The sequence below is a fragment of the Rhinolophus ferrumequinum genome, chromosome 7, assembly GCF_004115265.2.
Source record: "Rhinolophus ferrumequinum isolate MPI-CBG mRhiFer1 chromosome 7, mRhiFer1_v1.p, whole genome shotgun sequence".
Classification (NCBI taxonomy): domain Eukaryota; kingdom Metazoa; phylum Chordata; class Mammalia; order Chiroptera; family Rhinolophidae; genus Rhinolophus; species Rhinolophus ferrumequinum.
Genome location: NC_046290.1, coordinates 56,759,131 through 56,776,224, shown reverse-complemented (window position 1 = coordinate 56,776,224; position 17,094 = coordinate 56,759,131). Strand labels below are relative to the sequence as shown.

Below are 17,094 nucleotides of genomic sequence, written 5' to 3'. Positions count from 1 at the left end.
CCTTAAGGTTCGAATGTAGCAGAGAATACAGAGAATTAAAATAGTGTGATAAGGGCTGCAATAGAAAAATATATTACTCATAAACTGCTTGAGGATTAGATAAATTCAAAAGCTAAGCCATACACATAAACTGCTCTTCATACTAAAATCTTAAGTCTATTTGAAAATATGCTATCTTGTAAAACAGGTTTAGTATTAACACAAATTCTCTTAAAAGCAATAAACTCAATAAGGAGGTAAGAACCTCAGTTTCCAAGAAATAGACATGAAAATTATTCAGTTTCTCTAAGTAATGAAAAACGTCCTTAGTAATTTTACTCCAAAGTTAAAGGAAATAACTGGACAAGTTTGAAAGGAAGTATTATAAGGATACTTGTTACAGCAATATTTATAATAGTGACAAATTGGAAGCTATCTATCCAATAAAGAAAGACTTAACATCCATCTACATGACGGCACACTAAATAATCATTAAGAACAATAAAACAGTTATATATTTCCAGGTACAGCAAGAAATTTGATACGTATTGACAAAAGCAGGTGACAAAGTATAAATACCAGAATATTAAATCCTTAAGTAGTGGGATCACATACAGGCGTTTTAAAAACTCATCCAAGTTTTAAAATTTAATGTTTATTGCGAAATAAAAAAAATGGATTGGAGTGCATTTAAAAATATGCTGATTTAAGTGGGAAAATCTGAGTATATTGGAAATTGAAAATAGTTTTCTATAGTGGCTAAAATGTGGTTTTAAAAATTCCATTAAAATATAAAATCTAAACAAAAATATCAACAAAAGTATAAATTCTCAGGCCGGCCCAGTGGGTTGGTGGTTGGAGCATCGTGCTCCTAACACCGAGGTCTCCGGTTTGATTCCCACATGGGCCAGTGAACTGCACCTTCTACAGCTAAGACTGTGAGGAGCTGGGCTGCCATGAGCAGCCGGAGGTCGGCGTGAGCTGCCGTGGGCTGCCATGAGTGGCCTGGAGCCAGTGTGAGTGGCCGTGGGCTGCTGTGAGCCGCTGACCAACGACTGCCTCAGCTGGAGGAAGCGCAAGAGTAATAATACCAGCATGGGCCAGGGAGCTGTGTCCTACACAACTAGACTAAGAAACAACGGCTTGAACCGGAGTTGGGGGAAGGGGAGCAGAAGAAGGGGGAAACAAAAAACAAAACAACTATATATATATATATATCATATATATATATAAATTCTCTTTATGAAATACCCACTGTTGAAAATGTATTTAAGCTATTTTTTATGATTTTATCATGTCAAAGTTTCATTCATGAATGACACTGTATCAAAATGTTTTTACCTTAGCTCCAAATTCCACAAGATTTGCTAAGTTCTGTACGGACTTAGCAACTAATATCAATGTTCTTGCAGCAATAGGAGATGGGGAATCTGTAAGAGAATTGGGCATAGTGAATCAGACCAACTCCAACATACTTCCAGTTAAAACCATTATAGATTTAGGACTTATTAATATTTCTTTACTGTTAAAAATACTAACATTCTCCCATTCAGAACTTATTTTTTTTTTTGAAATGTTTGACCTGTATAATGCAAAAGAACTTGAGCTAAAGGGAGAAACACTGAATCCACTTATCAGTGCTTCTAGTTTTGTGAAAAAGGAACTACAAAACTCAGCAGTTCCTAACTGGTTGATAGTATTTCAAACTGTCACTCTATATACACACTTTGTGACAATTCACAAAGCTAATTTCAACCCACTCAGGTTAGTAATTTACAACCTGAGCAATTCCCTACTCCAAACCTCCACTGACTACAAATAATTCACTTTAAAGACAAATAACAAAGATAAGGTCTGGGACCTCTGCTCTATTTTGAAGAGAAAAACATGCAATTTAATAAACTTCTAAAATATTTTAAAGATTAGTCAGGAAACATTTCCTCACAGAATATAGATACTAAGATGTAAATGAAAAGTATGGCTATTAAATATAAGCCCTGAAACATAATTAACAGTAAAAACCTATAAAGTCTACGTGATTGCCGGATTTTAGATTGTACTGTCTGTATCTTAAGCTGCTCAACTATAAATAGTATTGCCTAGTGGTTCAAGACCAACATTCCAATAAATAAATCCCTTCAAATACATCTTTTCAAAAGAATCCTAGACCCTTAAATTTTAATAGATCACACATTTAACCACTTTAGTAGCAATAGCAGATAACAACAGATGTGATGGCTATAGAAGTAAATTCCAAAATATTTTTAATACAACTTTGAGCTTCAAATTATTAAGATAAAAATGGTTCAGGTTCCATCTTTTAATAATGGCTCATTATTATATTCATCGTCACAAATAACTCATCCTTTCTGTGAAAGAAGCCTACAACATCTGAAAGTGATTCTATAATGGACATATGTAATAAACAAAACAGAATCTGGGTTAACATGGAGTTTAAAATGGCTGATAAACATTTCATAATTGGTGACAAGAAATCTCTAATGGGCAATCTCTGACCTCTAAAGAGCCACTTTCTTTTTAAGTATTCAGAACACTACTGCAACTATAGCACACAGAAAGCTGTTCTTTCCAACCTGAAAAAGCCAAGTAACAAACTGGAAAAAAGGCATCATAATAGAAGTTTGAGACACAGGTAGAAATGGAAAAAAAGTGGCACCGTATATGTCTAATCATGCCATCTCAGGCTTCAGTTATTAGATGGAAAGAAAGGGTAAGAAGTAAAAAGGAGAGGAGAAGAAAGGTAAAGTAGCAAAAGGAAGGAAAAAGAAAAGGAAGCATACTTTGGAATACTTTATACTCGTCTTACAAATGGGTATTTAAAAAAATCAAATTTACAAGAAAAAAATGAGTAACCTTACTAAATAGTATAAAATTTTATTTTTTTATTTCAAAATTTACCAAAAACTGATTACCTGAGATGATATTAAACATCCGTGGATTCAGGATGGCAGGACAGATAAGTCGAAGAAAAACAAAACCACTGAAGGGGAGGGAAATGCTTTTTAGAAATCTACTACATTAAAATAATAAACAAAATTTTTAATACTTACAGAACCATGAACTTTGAATATAGGGAAGCACAAACACAGCTTTAAGAAAATACAGTAACTTAACATTAAGAACATACATATCGTCTTAAAACATATTATTCACTTTTCCCAAATTTGGAATTTTAAATTTGGGAAGATTTAAATTATATCTGTAACATTTACTGTCTTGGCTACTATTCATTTATTCCAAGCTAGTAGTACATTTTAAATTTATTTTGAGGAAGCAGTGTCCTTAGGAACACTGACGATTTCTGAAAAATGATATAGCTACATCCCGTAAGGTCCTAAAACTTCCATTCTCTCACTGTCCTCTTTCTGTATTTAAACAGAACAACTCAGTAAAATCTGTTGTATTGATTTTGTTGAAGAGTCATATAAAAATAAGAATCCATTGTACTAGGGAAAAAGTGAGTTCTTGATAAACTATAATGTACACAACAGGATGCTAAAAAGCTTTCATGGCAATAAAGAAAAAGACATCAGTCTTTCTAAAGTTAAAAAAGTGTCCTTAAATTACAAGATAATAGCAAAAACAAAAATTAGTCTAAAAGCACGTGGCTTAACATTGTCATATATAATTTTACCTGCTAATCTCAACTCAGAGAACAATGTATAATATAAAACTGCAAGCTTATATGGCTTATTCCTAGCCTGCCCCTTCAGTAACTGATAGAGATTTTATGTTGTAGACCATTTTTCTCTTAATTTTATTTTAAGAGGAATCCACACTAATAATTGACCTCTTAGTTGATAAAATTCCTTCTAGATGCTAAAATAATAGAGACAGTCTCTGTTCTCAGAGTATATAACCCAACTTTTCAGCTTTTACACCTTTCAACATATGACAGTTTGCTAATTTTAGACTCTTAGAAAGTATGTTACTTCTCATCATTTATTGCAATTATATACAATAATTATTAAGTCTTTAAATTTGGGTTTCTTTTAAATTAATTTATGAAGACTTGCATAAATTTTGCTTGAACATATTGATCCTTACACAGGTCTTAGAATATGAAATATAACCTGGCAACATTGAATGATAAAATATTCAGTATGCAAATCTACTTTCTGTGAGTTTTTAGAGGTAATTTTAAATTTAAGAGGGATACTAGGTACCTACACATATATTTGAAAGCTTATTAGGGATAGAAATCATCACCTTGGGCATAACTGCCCCTTAAAACACCCTATAGTATCAATCCACACAGCAGAATTTCTTGCTGTGATTGATTAGTACGTTTTTGAAATTTTCAGTTTATAGAAAAGTGCTAATTTACACCACACAAAGCTGTGCTGAAAGATATGCTTCTAATTCTTCCTTATTCCTCACAATCAATACTAAAGCGAAGAAATACAGAATCTACAATTCTTAAATATTTATATGATAGGGTTAAGATTTTATCTGTAAAAAGAGTAGAAGCCTTTACAAAATTTAGGTTGGGGGCCGGATTCACATAAAATTTCAAAACTAACTGTATGATATTGGTGATTTTAGAGGTTAGCTAAATTTTTTACGGGGTAAAACACAGAACAGGATATATTCTACATAATAAATTATATTACCATTAGACTACTATATTCTCTGATGCTTTTTCACTAAATTTCCAATTGTCTTGAATAGGTGGGGGTGTGCTTAACCTAAACCTGCAATAGTGTTCAGAATATTAGATTGGGTCTAAGTCACTAACTTTCTATATAACCTTAAATAAACAATTGAACCTCTACAGATCTGCTTCCTCATTGGGAAAATATGTTAAAATAACAATGATGAAGTCCCCTTACATAAGTTACAAAATTCTATGACTTGCCTAAGCATTCCCTCCTAATTATCATATAATGAGCTCACTCAAACACAGCGTCAGAACTAGAGGCTCTGGTTGGAAATTAGCCCAGAGTCACAGACTCTTTATTACAAACCAATTAATCTATATCTAAAATGGTTCAGTTATTGATCTTTTCATTTTTAGCACTAGATCAATTATCTCTTTTTTATTCTCTCCTCCCTCCCTATCTATATTATATATATGTAGGCATATGCACGTGTGTATATGTCTCTGTATGAAGAGTATACTATATGAAGTTAACTACAGATTTTGTTGATTATATAACTTTCTACCTCATTCTGTTAGATAAAAAAAAAAAAATCCCAAATAGTTAACTGACTATAAATGAATGTTTAGGTTTTTAGAAAATGTGAAAGATATTTAAGTATTACATAGTAACTTCCAAAAAATGGTAAGTTGACGTTTAGGAGCCATCTGAACTCAGAAAATATTCAACAAGGCTCTGAATAAAAGAAAAAGGTCTTGAATTGTACACTGTATACTGTTAGTCTTCAAATTTTCACAATTATCCACCTGACTCTCAATGTGTACCACATACTGTGATGGATGAGCCTTACCTAACAACTCTTGTTCTCATGGTGGTATTTGTAGGCCACTTGTGCTGAACAGATTTCTGTAAACACCCATAAATATATCTCAGCGTCCTGCAAAAATAACACAATCATCTCAACACAAAAAATGAAAATACTGATCTCACTGTACCCAAAGCTTAATTTACTAAATACATGACATTTTAAAACAACAGACCATTCCCCCCAAAAAAGCACTTGGCTAAAAGTAATGAGAGAATCAAGTAAGTTTTCATTATTAATTGATTAACCAATGATTTACATTTGTTTCAGAAGAAATCTTACCATTTTTATATTACTTGTATATTAATGAAAAATATGAAAAAAAATTGGGATGAGGACAGAGAGGAGCTAATGAGTACAGGTTCTGGGGAGATAAATGTAGACTTAAGTTACTTCTACCTGAATGAGTTCACTAACACTGGAAGCCATTAAGCGATATTGAGCAATTTCTGGTGTACACAGCGAGAAAGATACTCAAGTATAAACTAAATACATACATCTTTTACCATCTCCTCAAATCTGAGACTATAAGCCTCTATTCATTTCCCAAATTACTATATATATCAGACATATTGGCTTGCATGGAAACATGATTTAATGTAAATATTTCACTCTGGTTTCTTCGATTCAGTCTTTTTCCTTAAACACAATTTATCCGGTAAAGATTAAAAAACCCTAATTTTTTCAGAGAAGCATAACATTAGGACAGTGGGAAAGCTTACATGTTTGAGAATACAAATTTTTCAAAAACCAAATACACAATTCTTGTCAAATTAAAATTTCACAACTTACGGTGGAAGTATTTCTGAAGCCATGAATATTTTCTCCACAAGCTCTGAAAGTATGTTTAATAGGTGTGCTAAATTAGTGTTCACATCTTCATTTTTTTCTAACTTTGATGGACTTAACTAAGAGAAGGAATAAATCAATATAAATGCATCTTGGCAATGATAAACACAAATGAATCAAGGTAATCAAACAGTTGTTTTCAAGGCTCTCTATTTTTCCATTTTTCAGTGTGTATTATTAGTCTTTTGTGGGGAAGGTATACATGGGAATTTTTAAGTGGTTTGCTCTATGGAATTCCTTGGGTTTGTTACCATAATTCCCCATTACAGTTGACCCTTGAACATGGATTTGAACTGCACAGGTCCACCTACACACAGACTTTTTTCAATAGATAACCTGTACTGTTTTGGATCGATGGTTGGGAGCCCAAGGATATGGAGGGCTGACTGTATGCACTGATCTACGCCTTTTTATATAAGGGACTTGTGCATTCACAGACTTTGGAATCCGGGGGGTGGAAGGGGAGAGATGGTCCTGGAACCAATCCCTAGTAGACACAGAGGGACAACTAAGTTGAGGGAGTCACAATTTATATGCGGATTTTCGATGGCAAGGAGGTTAATTGTACTCAACAAGCTATGATTATTCAACAATTTTCGGTTGCTTTGGGATTAATACCAGTATTAAAGTTCTATCATTTACCAGATTTTACCTTAGATTTTTATACACACACACACACACACACACACACACACACATAAACTGGATTGGACTTTTATTTTAAATATAACATTCTCAACTAGAAGACCAAAAAACCACTTTAGTGGCCATATATTCACAAATATATAGGGGTATTTAAATGGGAAGATATGTAGCTATAATATTATTATAAACTCTATTCTATTTATTTGAGGAAAAAAGTGATTAAAATAAGCTTTCTGAATGAGATAATAACAAATAAAATACCAAATGTCTTGGGCAGAGTCATGAACCCTTCTCAAAACTTTTCCAGTAACCCTTGAAATCTAAGAGTTCTAATCTAAAATCAATGGAGTAGATGATCTATATATATCTACATTCCCTAGCTTGGATCCCCAGTATCCAGACACTCTGCAGACTTGCTGAATTTCTGTATCTTTTATTGTTAGGCCAACTGTGGTGTTACCCCAGGTTTTCAGCACTAAGTCATCGACTTATTCCCTTTAAGTTAATTAGTAAAAACTGATGACGCAGAATTAATATTTAACAGCTCCCAGTGGACATTATCAAAAGCACTTCATTATTTTATTAATTTTTTATTAGAGCTACAGAATATTATTTAATATCTTCCTTCTGTAGTTGTGCTACCTTCGAAGTAAAATGAGAATAACCATATAAGTGAGATTCCATTCTTTATCTTAATAGTTTATTATGAATTTACACTGAAGCCTTAATCAATCCTAACACGATGTTTTTACTTGCTTTTGAGAGGATTACCTCATACTCCTCCCCCCGAAAAAAAAAATCTTCAAGGACAAACCTAGATGTTATGATATGCTACGCAGTACTTAATTAGGTTATACAACAAGTCTCCAACAAAAACTCCAATTTAGGTTATGCACACTTTCTGAAAGTAGCATATATTTTATCATTAGTATAGTAAGAGAAATGATAAAGTACTTTCATGAATTTCTGGTACAACTTGAGGATTTTAATCCCACAATAAAGTCACCATTAAATCTCTTTTGCATAACATTCTCCAAATGTATTACAAAAGGTTTAACTGCTATGATGAATAATTTTTTAGAAAGCTAATAATGTATTTCCTTAAAATGTACTTAACTATAAAGCATTACCTATTAAAATATGCTTTTTGCTGAAATACTTAAAACATTAAATTCTTACCTCACAAGACTGTTTGCTTTCCATTATCTTTAAAATAGAGTCTTTCAAAGCATGGTGAACAAACTGTGTAGCAGTGGCTTTCATATACTGTTCCATCAAGGTGCTTGCAAGTGTTGTGGCTCGAAATAAGGTAGTGGCTTCATCTACATAAATATTTCAGTGAAAAGATTATTTGTAAAGTATTGTACTAATGTGAATCAGTTGGAAATTGAATGAATTCATTTTTCCTCAACCATTTTCACTCAACAATTATAACCATTTAAGTATGGTTGTTTGCATGTAGCATTAAAGTATTGATTATAATGACCGCCTATATTTCTATACACTTAACTCTTCAAAAGACTTTATTACTTCATTAGATCTTAAATAGGAGAAGGGATTAACACTACCACGTTCATATGAAAAAACAAAGGCTTAGAAGGGTTAGGTGACTTAAAACCAAAGAGCCAGTTAGTGACAAAACTAGGAACAGAATCTAGATTTGCTGTCACCTGAGCATGCTTTGATAAATCTGAGTTAATCTTCAAATAAAAATAAACATAAAAATCCCAATATAAACTAATTTATTAGCCTAAAACATGGCACTAATGACTTTTACTTAATAAAATCCTAAAAAACACAAATATTGCCAGAAAAGATAATCTCTGTATAAAATATGTATTACCACTTTATTGTCCCTGACAAATCTATTTTTACATTTTCTATGAATAGGAGTAAATAGTTTTACAGTTTATTTGGGGAAACCTATAAGCAAGTACTGTTCCTGAGTCAAAGTGCTGGCTGAAAGTGGGTTATTCTGACATATTTGTAAGCCTTAACAAAGCATTATGTGCCCAGCTATATTGCTTGGGAACTACCTACTATCTACAGAAGCTAGAAATAAAATTCAGCTGACTCTCAACTTTTGTGCAATGAATTAGAAAGTAAAAAATAAAGAACATGGTACACTAAACTACTCTTAATAAAGCATTGTGAGCCATTGATCAGGACATAGAAGTCCCTTTCTTTCAGCTTCCAATACCAATTTGCCATGACAGAAACTTGTATCAGAAATACCAATCCCACACATTAGCCCAGTATAAGAATCAGAACTGATAATCTAATTATAATTTTTAATGAAGGGAAAACAGAATATCTTATTTTGAAAGATAATATAACTGTTTAATATATTCTAAGACAGGATCCACATATACTTGATATGTACAATCTAATTACTGACCCCATTTTTAAAAGTATCACACTAACACTTCCATACTATACCTTCCATGCTTATTTCTCTGTCATTTAGTGTACATAACAACAATGATTCAAGCTTTTCATGAAGAAAAATCCTCAGTAGGATGCTAGCCAGTAGTGTTCGGTCCTGTCCACATACATGTGATAAAGCATAGACTACATGAAGCTCCTTTTGCAGTATAAGCTAAAAATAACATCAAGAAAGATTGTTGAAAGTACACACAGCATTAAGCATTCTCTAAGATTAACAGAAAATATGTTCTTTTTGTTATTTAGGGATATGTTTTATTGACTATATTTATTAAAAGTAGAGTGAGTTTACAGCCTACAGATTTTTGTCTCTTAAGACCAACATCCTACCACAAGGCTGTTCAACCTCTGCCTGTCAGTGAGCCACTAAGCTATGGCATTACTACATTAAACTTAATGGATCTTTTATTAAAAGTTAAATATTTCTGTTAATGCTATCATAAATAATTAGACTGGTAAATAATTTAATACCTCTTTAAATTCACTGTATTCTTCTTCTGGCATGATTTTTTCCATAGAATATCGTGCTCTGACACGCAGGGATCCTGGTTCAATACCTTTTAACGGTATATGAGAGCTGAGCAAAAACCATTCATCTGTAGCATGCCCTTTCTGTAACCGGCTCAACTGGCAGCGCATAAATACTTTGACAGAAAAATATCAAATGATTACTGTCTAAAAGATGACACTATAATTTGTCACACAAGTAAACTTTCCTTATGTTGTCTTCTTTATAGTGTTAAATGCTTTTTATTAAAGAAGTTTCCAGTGATATCACAATTTCAATACTTAGTATTTTATTCAGTTACTGAACACTTACTATATGCCAGACTCTGTTATAAGCAGGGACATGGGATACAGACATGATTAAGACACAGCCTCTGACTTACATGGAGGTCACAATCTAGCCAAGAAGGCAAAAAATCAATTATAGTCCAGTGTGGTATGTGCTATAACAGTGGTTAATGCTTCTGGAGTACAGAGAAATAATATCTAATTCAGCTGGTAGGGATTAAAAATCTATTCCAAACATGTTGATCCTTAAACTGACTTGTAACAGGATGTGGAGCTGTACCTAAGTACAAAGGTACAGAAAAAGAGAGAAAGAGAAAGAGAGGTCGGGGAGAGGGGAGCATGAGAGCAGTCCAAATAGAAGGCATGGTGGATGCTTTCAGAATTAACGGGTAACTTAAGAGTTATGAGAAAGATGTTACATAGCTAGAGAGAAATTCTTCAAAAGATTATACAGTGAGAAATTCTACAAAAGATTATACAGTGAGAGAAAAAGGGAAGAGGAGTGGATCAGAAAGGAACTTCTATGTCATTACTGGGTTGAGGGAGTGTGGATTTTATCTTAAAAGTAATGGGGAAGCACTAAAATGTTAAGCATTTAAATACAGAAATTACAGAATAAACATTAGATAGAGAAAAATTCAGGCTTTTGATCTGTTAATACATAACTTCTTTCCCTGAGCCTGACATTTAAGAAGGTATTAACCTAATTCACATTAATATGAATTACTAAATCCCACTGCAACCTGTTTCAGCAACAAGCTGGAAAAAGATGTGCTGCTAAGATCAAAAACTGGGAGGGTTTCACTACCAGAAGTGAATAAATAGTGTACTTGTATTTAAAGAATTTTTTTTTTAAATAGATGTTTATTTTTCAGTTACATGCAAAGTATACAAGAAACCCTAAAAAAGTAGAAAGAGGAGGTAGGGGAAGAACCACAGAAAGATGACCACTGTTGCTGTTTTCTTATTCTTCCTACTCATTGGGGAGAGGAGGATGAATACATATGTAATTTAATCTTAAGGGCTTAGGGTTATAGTATGTAGAGTTTACTCATTTTGGTCTTTTTTCCTTTCTTACATACATTTTAGAAGTACAAAAAGAAACTTTCAAATTATACTACTTGCACTTCTATTTTATTTTTTAATTTCCATTTTAGACTACATTTCATTATTTTAAAAGTATATAAAACTTTTTTTACTTTAGAAAGAAATTTCTGTGTCAACTTACATATATCAGGATCTTTGCTTTTCTTTGTTTTATTACTAAGAGTAATTTCAAATCTGTTGATGTCAGGAGGAAGATCACTAAAGGAGCAAGGAAAAAAACAATTAACAAAACGTCCTGGCATCAAATTATATACTTCCTTTAGTTCTAGTATCAAATAAGGCCGCTATTTTGCTACTAAACAACTCAAATTTGCTATATTTACAACTAGATTCAAAACATGTTTTATTGCTTGGTATACAGGAATACAGACAAGCAAATTATGCTTTCCCTAGCATCTTTCACCTCAAATAAATCCTGGAAACCTTTGCAAACATTTTGTATTTTTGTTAGTAAATAGTTGCGGACTTATCAATAATGCTAATTCATATTAATAACTAGGTGAAAAACAAAAGACATAGCACTTTACTAATAAAGGGGAAAAAATATAACAGGAAAAAAATGTATGTACTATTAGAATGCCTGGATTTGGTATCTTCTTGACGGTTTAGATATAGAGACAAGCCAGACACACAGACAGACAGAAAGGAAAGAAAGGAAAGGAAGGGAAGGAAAAGAAGGAAAGGAAAGAAAGGAAAGAAATAAAAGAAACAGAAAATGCGGTATGCATTGTGGTAAAAGAATTGACTGTAATAATAAAATAAGACTTACTCAAAGACAAATTCTTCTGACCATACAGGATTTTGCCCTTCCCTTGCATGAGTTTTTGCTACCTGGACACTGTTCAGGTAGATGTTACAATACGGATTAGTAAAATGTTTTATTGGGAGTTTATGGGCTTCTTCAATATGTAAAACAAGACTGCTGACCTAAAGAAAGCACAAAAATTGTTACCCCAGATTTCAAGAATTATGCATTAGGTTTCAAAAGCAATTACTACAAATGCAATTTTGTTTTACAATTTATTCTTCCAATTATATTCTTACATAAATGAAATACATCTTTTCAACTGTAAAACCGTGGTTCAGAGAAAATGAAAATGATGATTCTTTATTAATACATGTAAACAACTGTCACCACCCAAATCGAAACGGCGTATGTTACATAATGTTGATCTGGAAGATTTTATTTCTGTAGAGTTCCACAGCTATAAAATATTTTTAAAACACAGATTCCACCTTTTCATTCTACAGAAAGGATATAGATTCTAAAAGAAGCAAAGTTCCTTGTTAGTTTTGATGCCAAAACTTAGACTTCCATCTATCTTCTAGTATCAGGTCTTCTTCCCTCTTACCTACTATTACTCGTGTGGCCTTGGACAAGTCAGTTTCTCTGAACCTCACCTTCTTCAGATGTAAAATTAGGATAAAGTTTACACTGTAAGTTGGAATGATTTCAAATACGTGTAAAGCACACAGTGGAGTATGTGACACATAAGAAAGGTTCAAGAGGTAACAGCTATACCATATTATACCCATAAATCGTAATTTCTTTGCTAAAGTTTCACACAATCTACAAAAATGCAATCTGCTTTTCCATTGCTTACAAAATATTAAAATATGTTTTGAGAACACATAGTGATTATGTGTATAATTAAATGTTCTTGGGAGGGTCAGTCTTTTGATTACAGGGAATATAAACTGTAGTCATCTAAATAACCATTTATCCACTTCCAATAAAATAATGTTAAATTCACCAAGCTTATTGGAAATTCCCACAAATAAAAGTCACTTTGGTTGATAAATATTGGACTAAACTTTCCTCAAAACTCCAAGAATGTTAAAATTACCTAATTTTTCCCAATTATCTAAGGATAACTACAAACAAAAAATCAAGGAAGTGGAGAATTTAAAGTTGACTTTACATATCTAGAAAGAGCCTAGCATAACTCTCCATAAATGAACATATAAGACATGTTAACGTTTCAAATAAGATTGGATACTACCTAAGAGTTATGCAATACATTTCAAAAGCAATTACTATAAAATGAAAAACCCAAAAGTTTACTGGGATCAGTACTTAAGTCAGATGATCTTTTCAATAAGTACCTTTACTTCTACTTTTTTGAAATGGGTCGAAATAATTTTTTTAAGAAAAAACAAAGTGCCCAAGAGAATAGTTTCTCTTGGTGTTGGTTTGGTATTGTTATTTTAAGTGGAAGGGAAAAAAAATCCTTGGTATGCCTTCAAAAGATGGCATTATGGACTAAGTACCCAGCAAGTATATAAAGAACTCTCTCTTTCATAAAGAAGTATTTCTCCTGCTACTGAAGCAAGTGGGAGCACGGCTATAAAATGCCTGACAAGATTAACTTCTCTTAAGAACTGTAAAGTGTTTGAAGTGGTGCCCAAAACAGTTCATATAGAGATAAAAATAAAGAGAAAAGTGATAGAACAAAATGTGACAGTCAAAAATCAAAGGAAATTAAGTTTCACCTGACGTAGGCGTTTATTAGATGTCCCTGGACTACTTTTCCGTAAATTGCAGAATGCCTGCAGACCTTTCATCCAATCCTACAAAAAAAATAACAGCATTTCAAAGAAATATATTAGAGAATAGTTCAGTTTCCAATTTTCAATTTTTTTCTTCAAATTCAATTATAGTCCTTTCGTTCTTTAGACTGCACTTTAGTAAAAAGTAAAACAATGACCAAAACAATTACAATAATTCTGTAAAAAACTGTATTCCTGTAGAATCTCTAAGTTAATGTTACATGTAACAGTGAGTGGCCATTGATTAGCCCAAAAAATAAAGTTTATGTATGGTTAAGCGGTTAAACTTGAGGAACTCTAATGCAGAATTTAACTTAATACATTTGTGAAAGAAGCGCTGACTCAAAACCAATGGATAATAAGATGACTGATTTAATGACAAGCATTCTAATCTTTAGAACATCATATAGGTATAAATGTGTAAGGGAATCTGGGTTATTTGTAAGTTTTTCAAAGACAACATTAGATTAAAATTTTTTTCAGCTTAATATTCAAATTCAGTTGCAGCTGTATTTTAAAATGTTTATCTAGTGCTCTGGAGAAAGGAGAGAACAATTTTAGGTTATTCAAAAATAAATCTAAATATTTCACTTTGGCATTACATATTTTTAAGAAGCTCTATACCATTATTTTACTCAATTATGTCTTTAGTTTGTTGGCTATTTCAATGAATCTGAACTCTGTCAATGTTTACAGAACATCCTTAAAGTAGAGCAAATTAAGACCAAATCAATTAATGTAGCTTTTAGAAATAGAAGAGAGTAACCAAAGATCCCACAAGCCACCAAAATAACGAATATCAGAAATACCAGTGGTACTTTTGGACTTCTTAGTAGGATTTGGAAATACCAAATATAGAAAGACTATATATTGATACAATAAGAAAATGTTCAATTTATACAGCTAAGTGAGGCATGCAAAACATACTGAAACATCATTAAGGTATATAACACATCTTTAGTTAGAAAAAAGGAACATGGTAAAAATAACTAGAAGATAGGATACTAAAGTTTAAATTTCTTCCCTAAATCAATTTGTAACATTTAAAAAAATGTCTAAGGTACCAAAATGTTTTGAGTCCTACTTTTCATCTAAAAATTAGGGACACATACCTACAAAACAAGGTTTTATGTGTGTTATACGTTAATAAGCATTTGAGATATTTTACAAAGATTTAAATCATGATACTCAATTATGAGCCATGAAACATTATATTTCATTCATCAAGTTTACTCCAGAGTCTAAGATACTTTCATAATTTATGTGTCAGCAGCTCATACCAGGATCCACAGTTTTAAGAGCATCTGCCTCACACAGGGTTGGCAAATAATCTTCTATCTCGGACAACATCGCTTTCTCTGACCTCTTCACTACCCTCAGGTTTCCTCCATAGAGTATAAGCAGAAATATTGCCATATTTCTATAAAATATCACTAAGCACCCCAGACATATTATGGTTCAAAGAAATAAAAATATTTTTAAAAGGTGATTTTTTAAACACATTATTTTTCACAGCATTACTTAAATTTTAATAAAGGTTTTTAGAAGGGCATTGCACATAGATCAATGGCTAGTGCCAAATTAGACATTATATCTAGACATAAGAGAAAAATAGAAAATTCCTAAAATAGTTTTCCTTCTAAGGACTGAACTTCTAGTTTTAGACGGGAGTTCAACCAGTGAAGAATGACAAGCTTGTTAGTCAAACTAACTGGCTTACCTTTCGACTGTACTGAGAGTATCTATAACCTTTGTGCAGAGACGATTTTAAATGAGCATTCTCAGTTGGACTCAACATCAGAGAGTATTCAAAGGTCAATTTACAATGAAGTTTTCATTCCTAGTAACCCTTCACTGTGTTTTCCTGCATTTCTTTCAAAAAAGTATTTTACCCGTGAAAGTTCTCATTCCTTAAAATAAAGATGATTAGATTTCAGGCATCCTTTTTGACCCTTTATTTTAAATGCAATATTTTTCTATTCGGGTTAAAAAGAAAACATAGGCAAAAGGTATATAAATATCTTATCACTATGTTGCATACCTGAAACTAATATATGTATGTCAACTTTAATTGAATAAAAAAAAAAAAGAAAGAAAAGAAAACATATGATGAATGTTTACAGTCATCGAAGAAACAATTAACTTACCTCTGCTTGTTCTGGAGTTTCTCCTGCAAAGTAAAAGATGTAATGTTCTTCACTAAAGTGCTGAACTACTATCTGAAAACAGTTTGGCCTTTAAATACAAACAAAAAAATTATTAGGAAGCTTAACAAAAGTATTAAAACATTTATGCCACTTTTGAAGAAAAAAAATCACAATATTATTACATAATTTATATAAAATTACATAATTCTTATTGTAGGGAATATTCCATGTTCCAGATCATTGCTAAAAAGAATGTCAGCTGCAAATATTTTAGACAACTTTGTATTGAAATTTTACACATCTTTCAAATTAAAAGAATTAAACTACTGTGCAAATTAATTGTAAAGATATTAGAAATAGAAAAGTTACAAAGAAATTGAAGCAGAAATGCTAGAATTGCACACAGCTAACGCAAACACTTTTTAAAGCAAAGAAAATGTTACTAAACTCACTGATCCATAAACTCACAGAATGTACATGTATATGAACTGGAAAATGATTAAACATGTTCTGAGGCCAAAAATGTACAGTGGTTATCTTAGCCGATGGTACGTGATTTGAATTTTCTTTTTTATAATTTTATGTATTTTCAATTTTTTTTTTTTTTACAACTGACAATTTTTCCTCATCTGTTAAAATGGAAACATCACCTACTTATACATACGCTTGTTCTGAGGATTAAATGACCTAATGGTGCACAGTAAATGTTAGTTCTTGTCCACCTATAGTATGCACGGTACTATAATTCACTTGACACGTAAGTATAATATCAGATAGTAGTTTGTATCTTTTTTGAAGATTTAGTCTTTCTAACTAGACTTGAAAATGTTTACAAAATATTAAGTATCTTCATGTTTTTGAAACTCAATAAATGTTATTTCTATTTCTTGCCTTAACCAAAGATTGTATCTTATACTTTAGTGTTAGGAGGCCATAGCAAAATACCCCGAGTAGAAGCTTTTATTAAAAATAAAGAACCATCATTTCATGCTTTGAGAATGCCATAAAAATAATGGAAAATATAAACTGAAACATTCTGATTCTGTATCAGACTAACCCTCCTAGTTGGATAACAAAAACAAAACAAAAC

The 17,094-nt window shown here is 32.0% G+C and overlaps 1 protein-coding gene across 2 annotated transcripts in view; it reads right to left on the bottom strand.

The window, feature by feature from the left end:
- The window catches only part of RASA1 (RAS p21 protein activator 1), a 99,979-nt gene that overhangs the window by 5,308 nt on the left and 77,577 nt on the right, over positions 1–17,094 (bottom strand). For both annotated transcript variants that reach the window (XM_033109929.1, XM_033109930.1), the window contains exons 12-22: positions 16,005–16,092; positions 13,801–13,878; positions 12,077–12,234; positions 11,429–11,505; positions 9,877–10,049; positions 9,400–9,559; positions 8,140–8,282; positions 6,259–6,374; positions 5,452–5,538; positions 2,913–2,980; positions 1,321–1,409 (exon numbers count right to left, since the gene is read on the bottom strand). In XM_033109929.1, the coding sequence (XP_032965820.1) occupies positions 1,321–1,409; positions 2,913–2,980; positions 5,452–5,538; positions 6,259–6,374; positions 8,140–8,282; positions 9,400–9,559; positions 9,877–10,049; positions 11,429–11,505; positions 12,077–12,234; positions 13,801–13,878; positions 16,005–16,092 (1,237 nt within the window). The remainder of the gene's footprint in view (positions 1–1,320; positions 1,410–2,912; positions 2,981–5,451; positions 5,539–6,258; positions 6,375–8,139; positions 8,283–9,399; positions 9,560–9,876; positions 10,050–11,428; positions 11,506–12,076; positions 12,235–13,800; positions 13,879–16,004; positions 16,093–17,094) is intronic.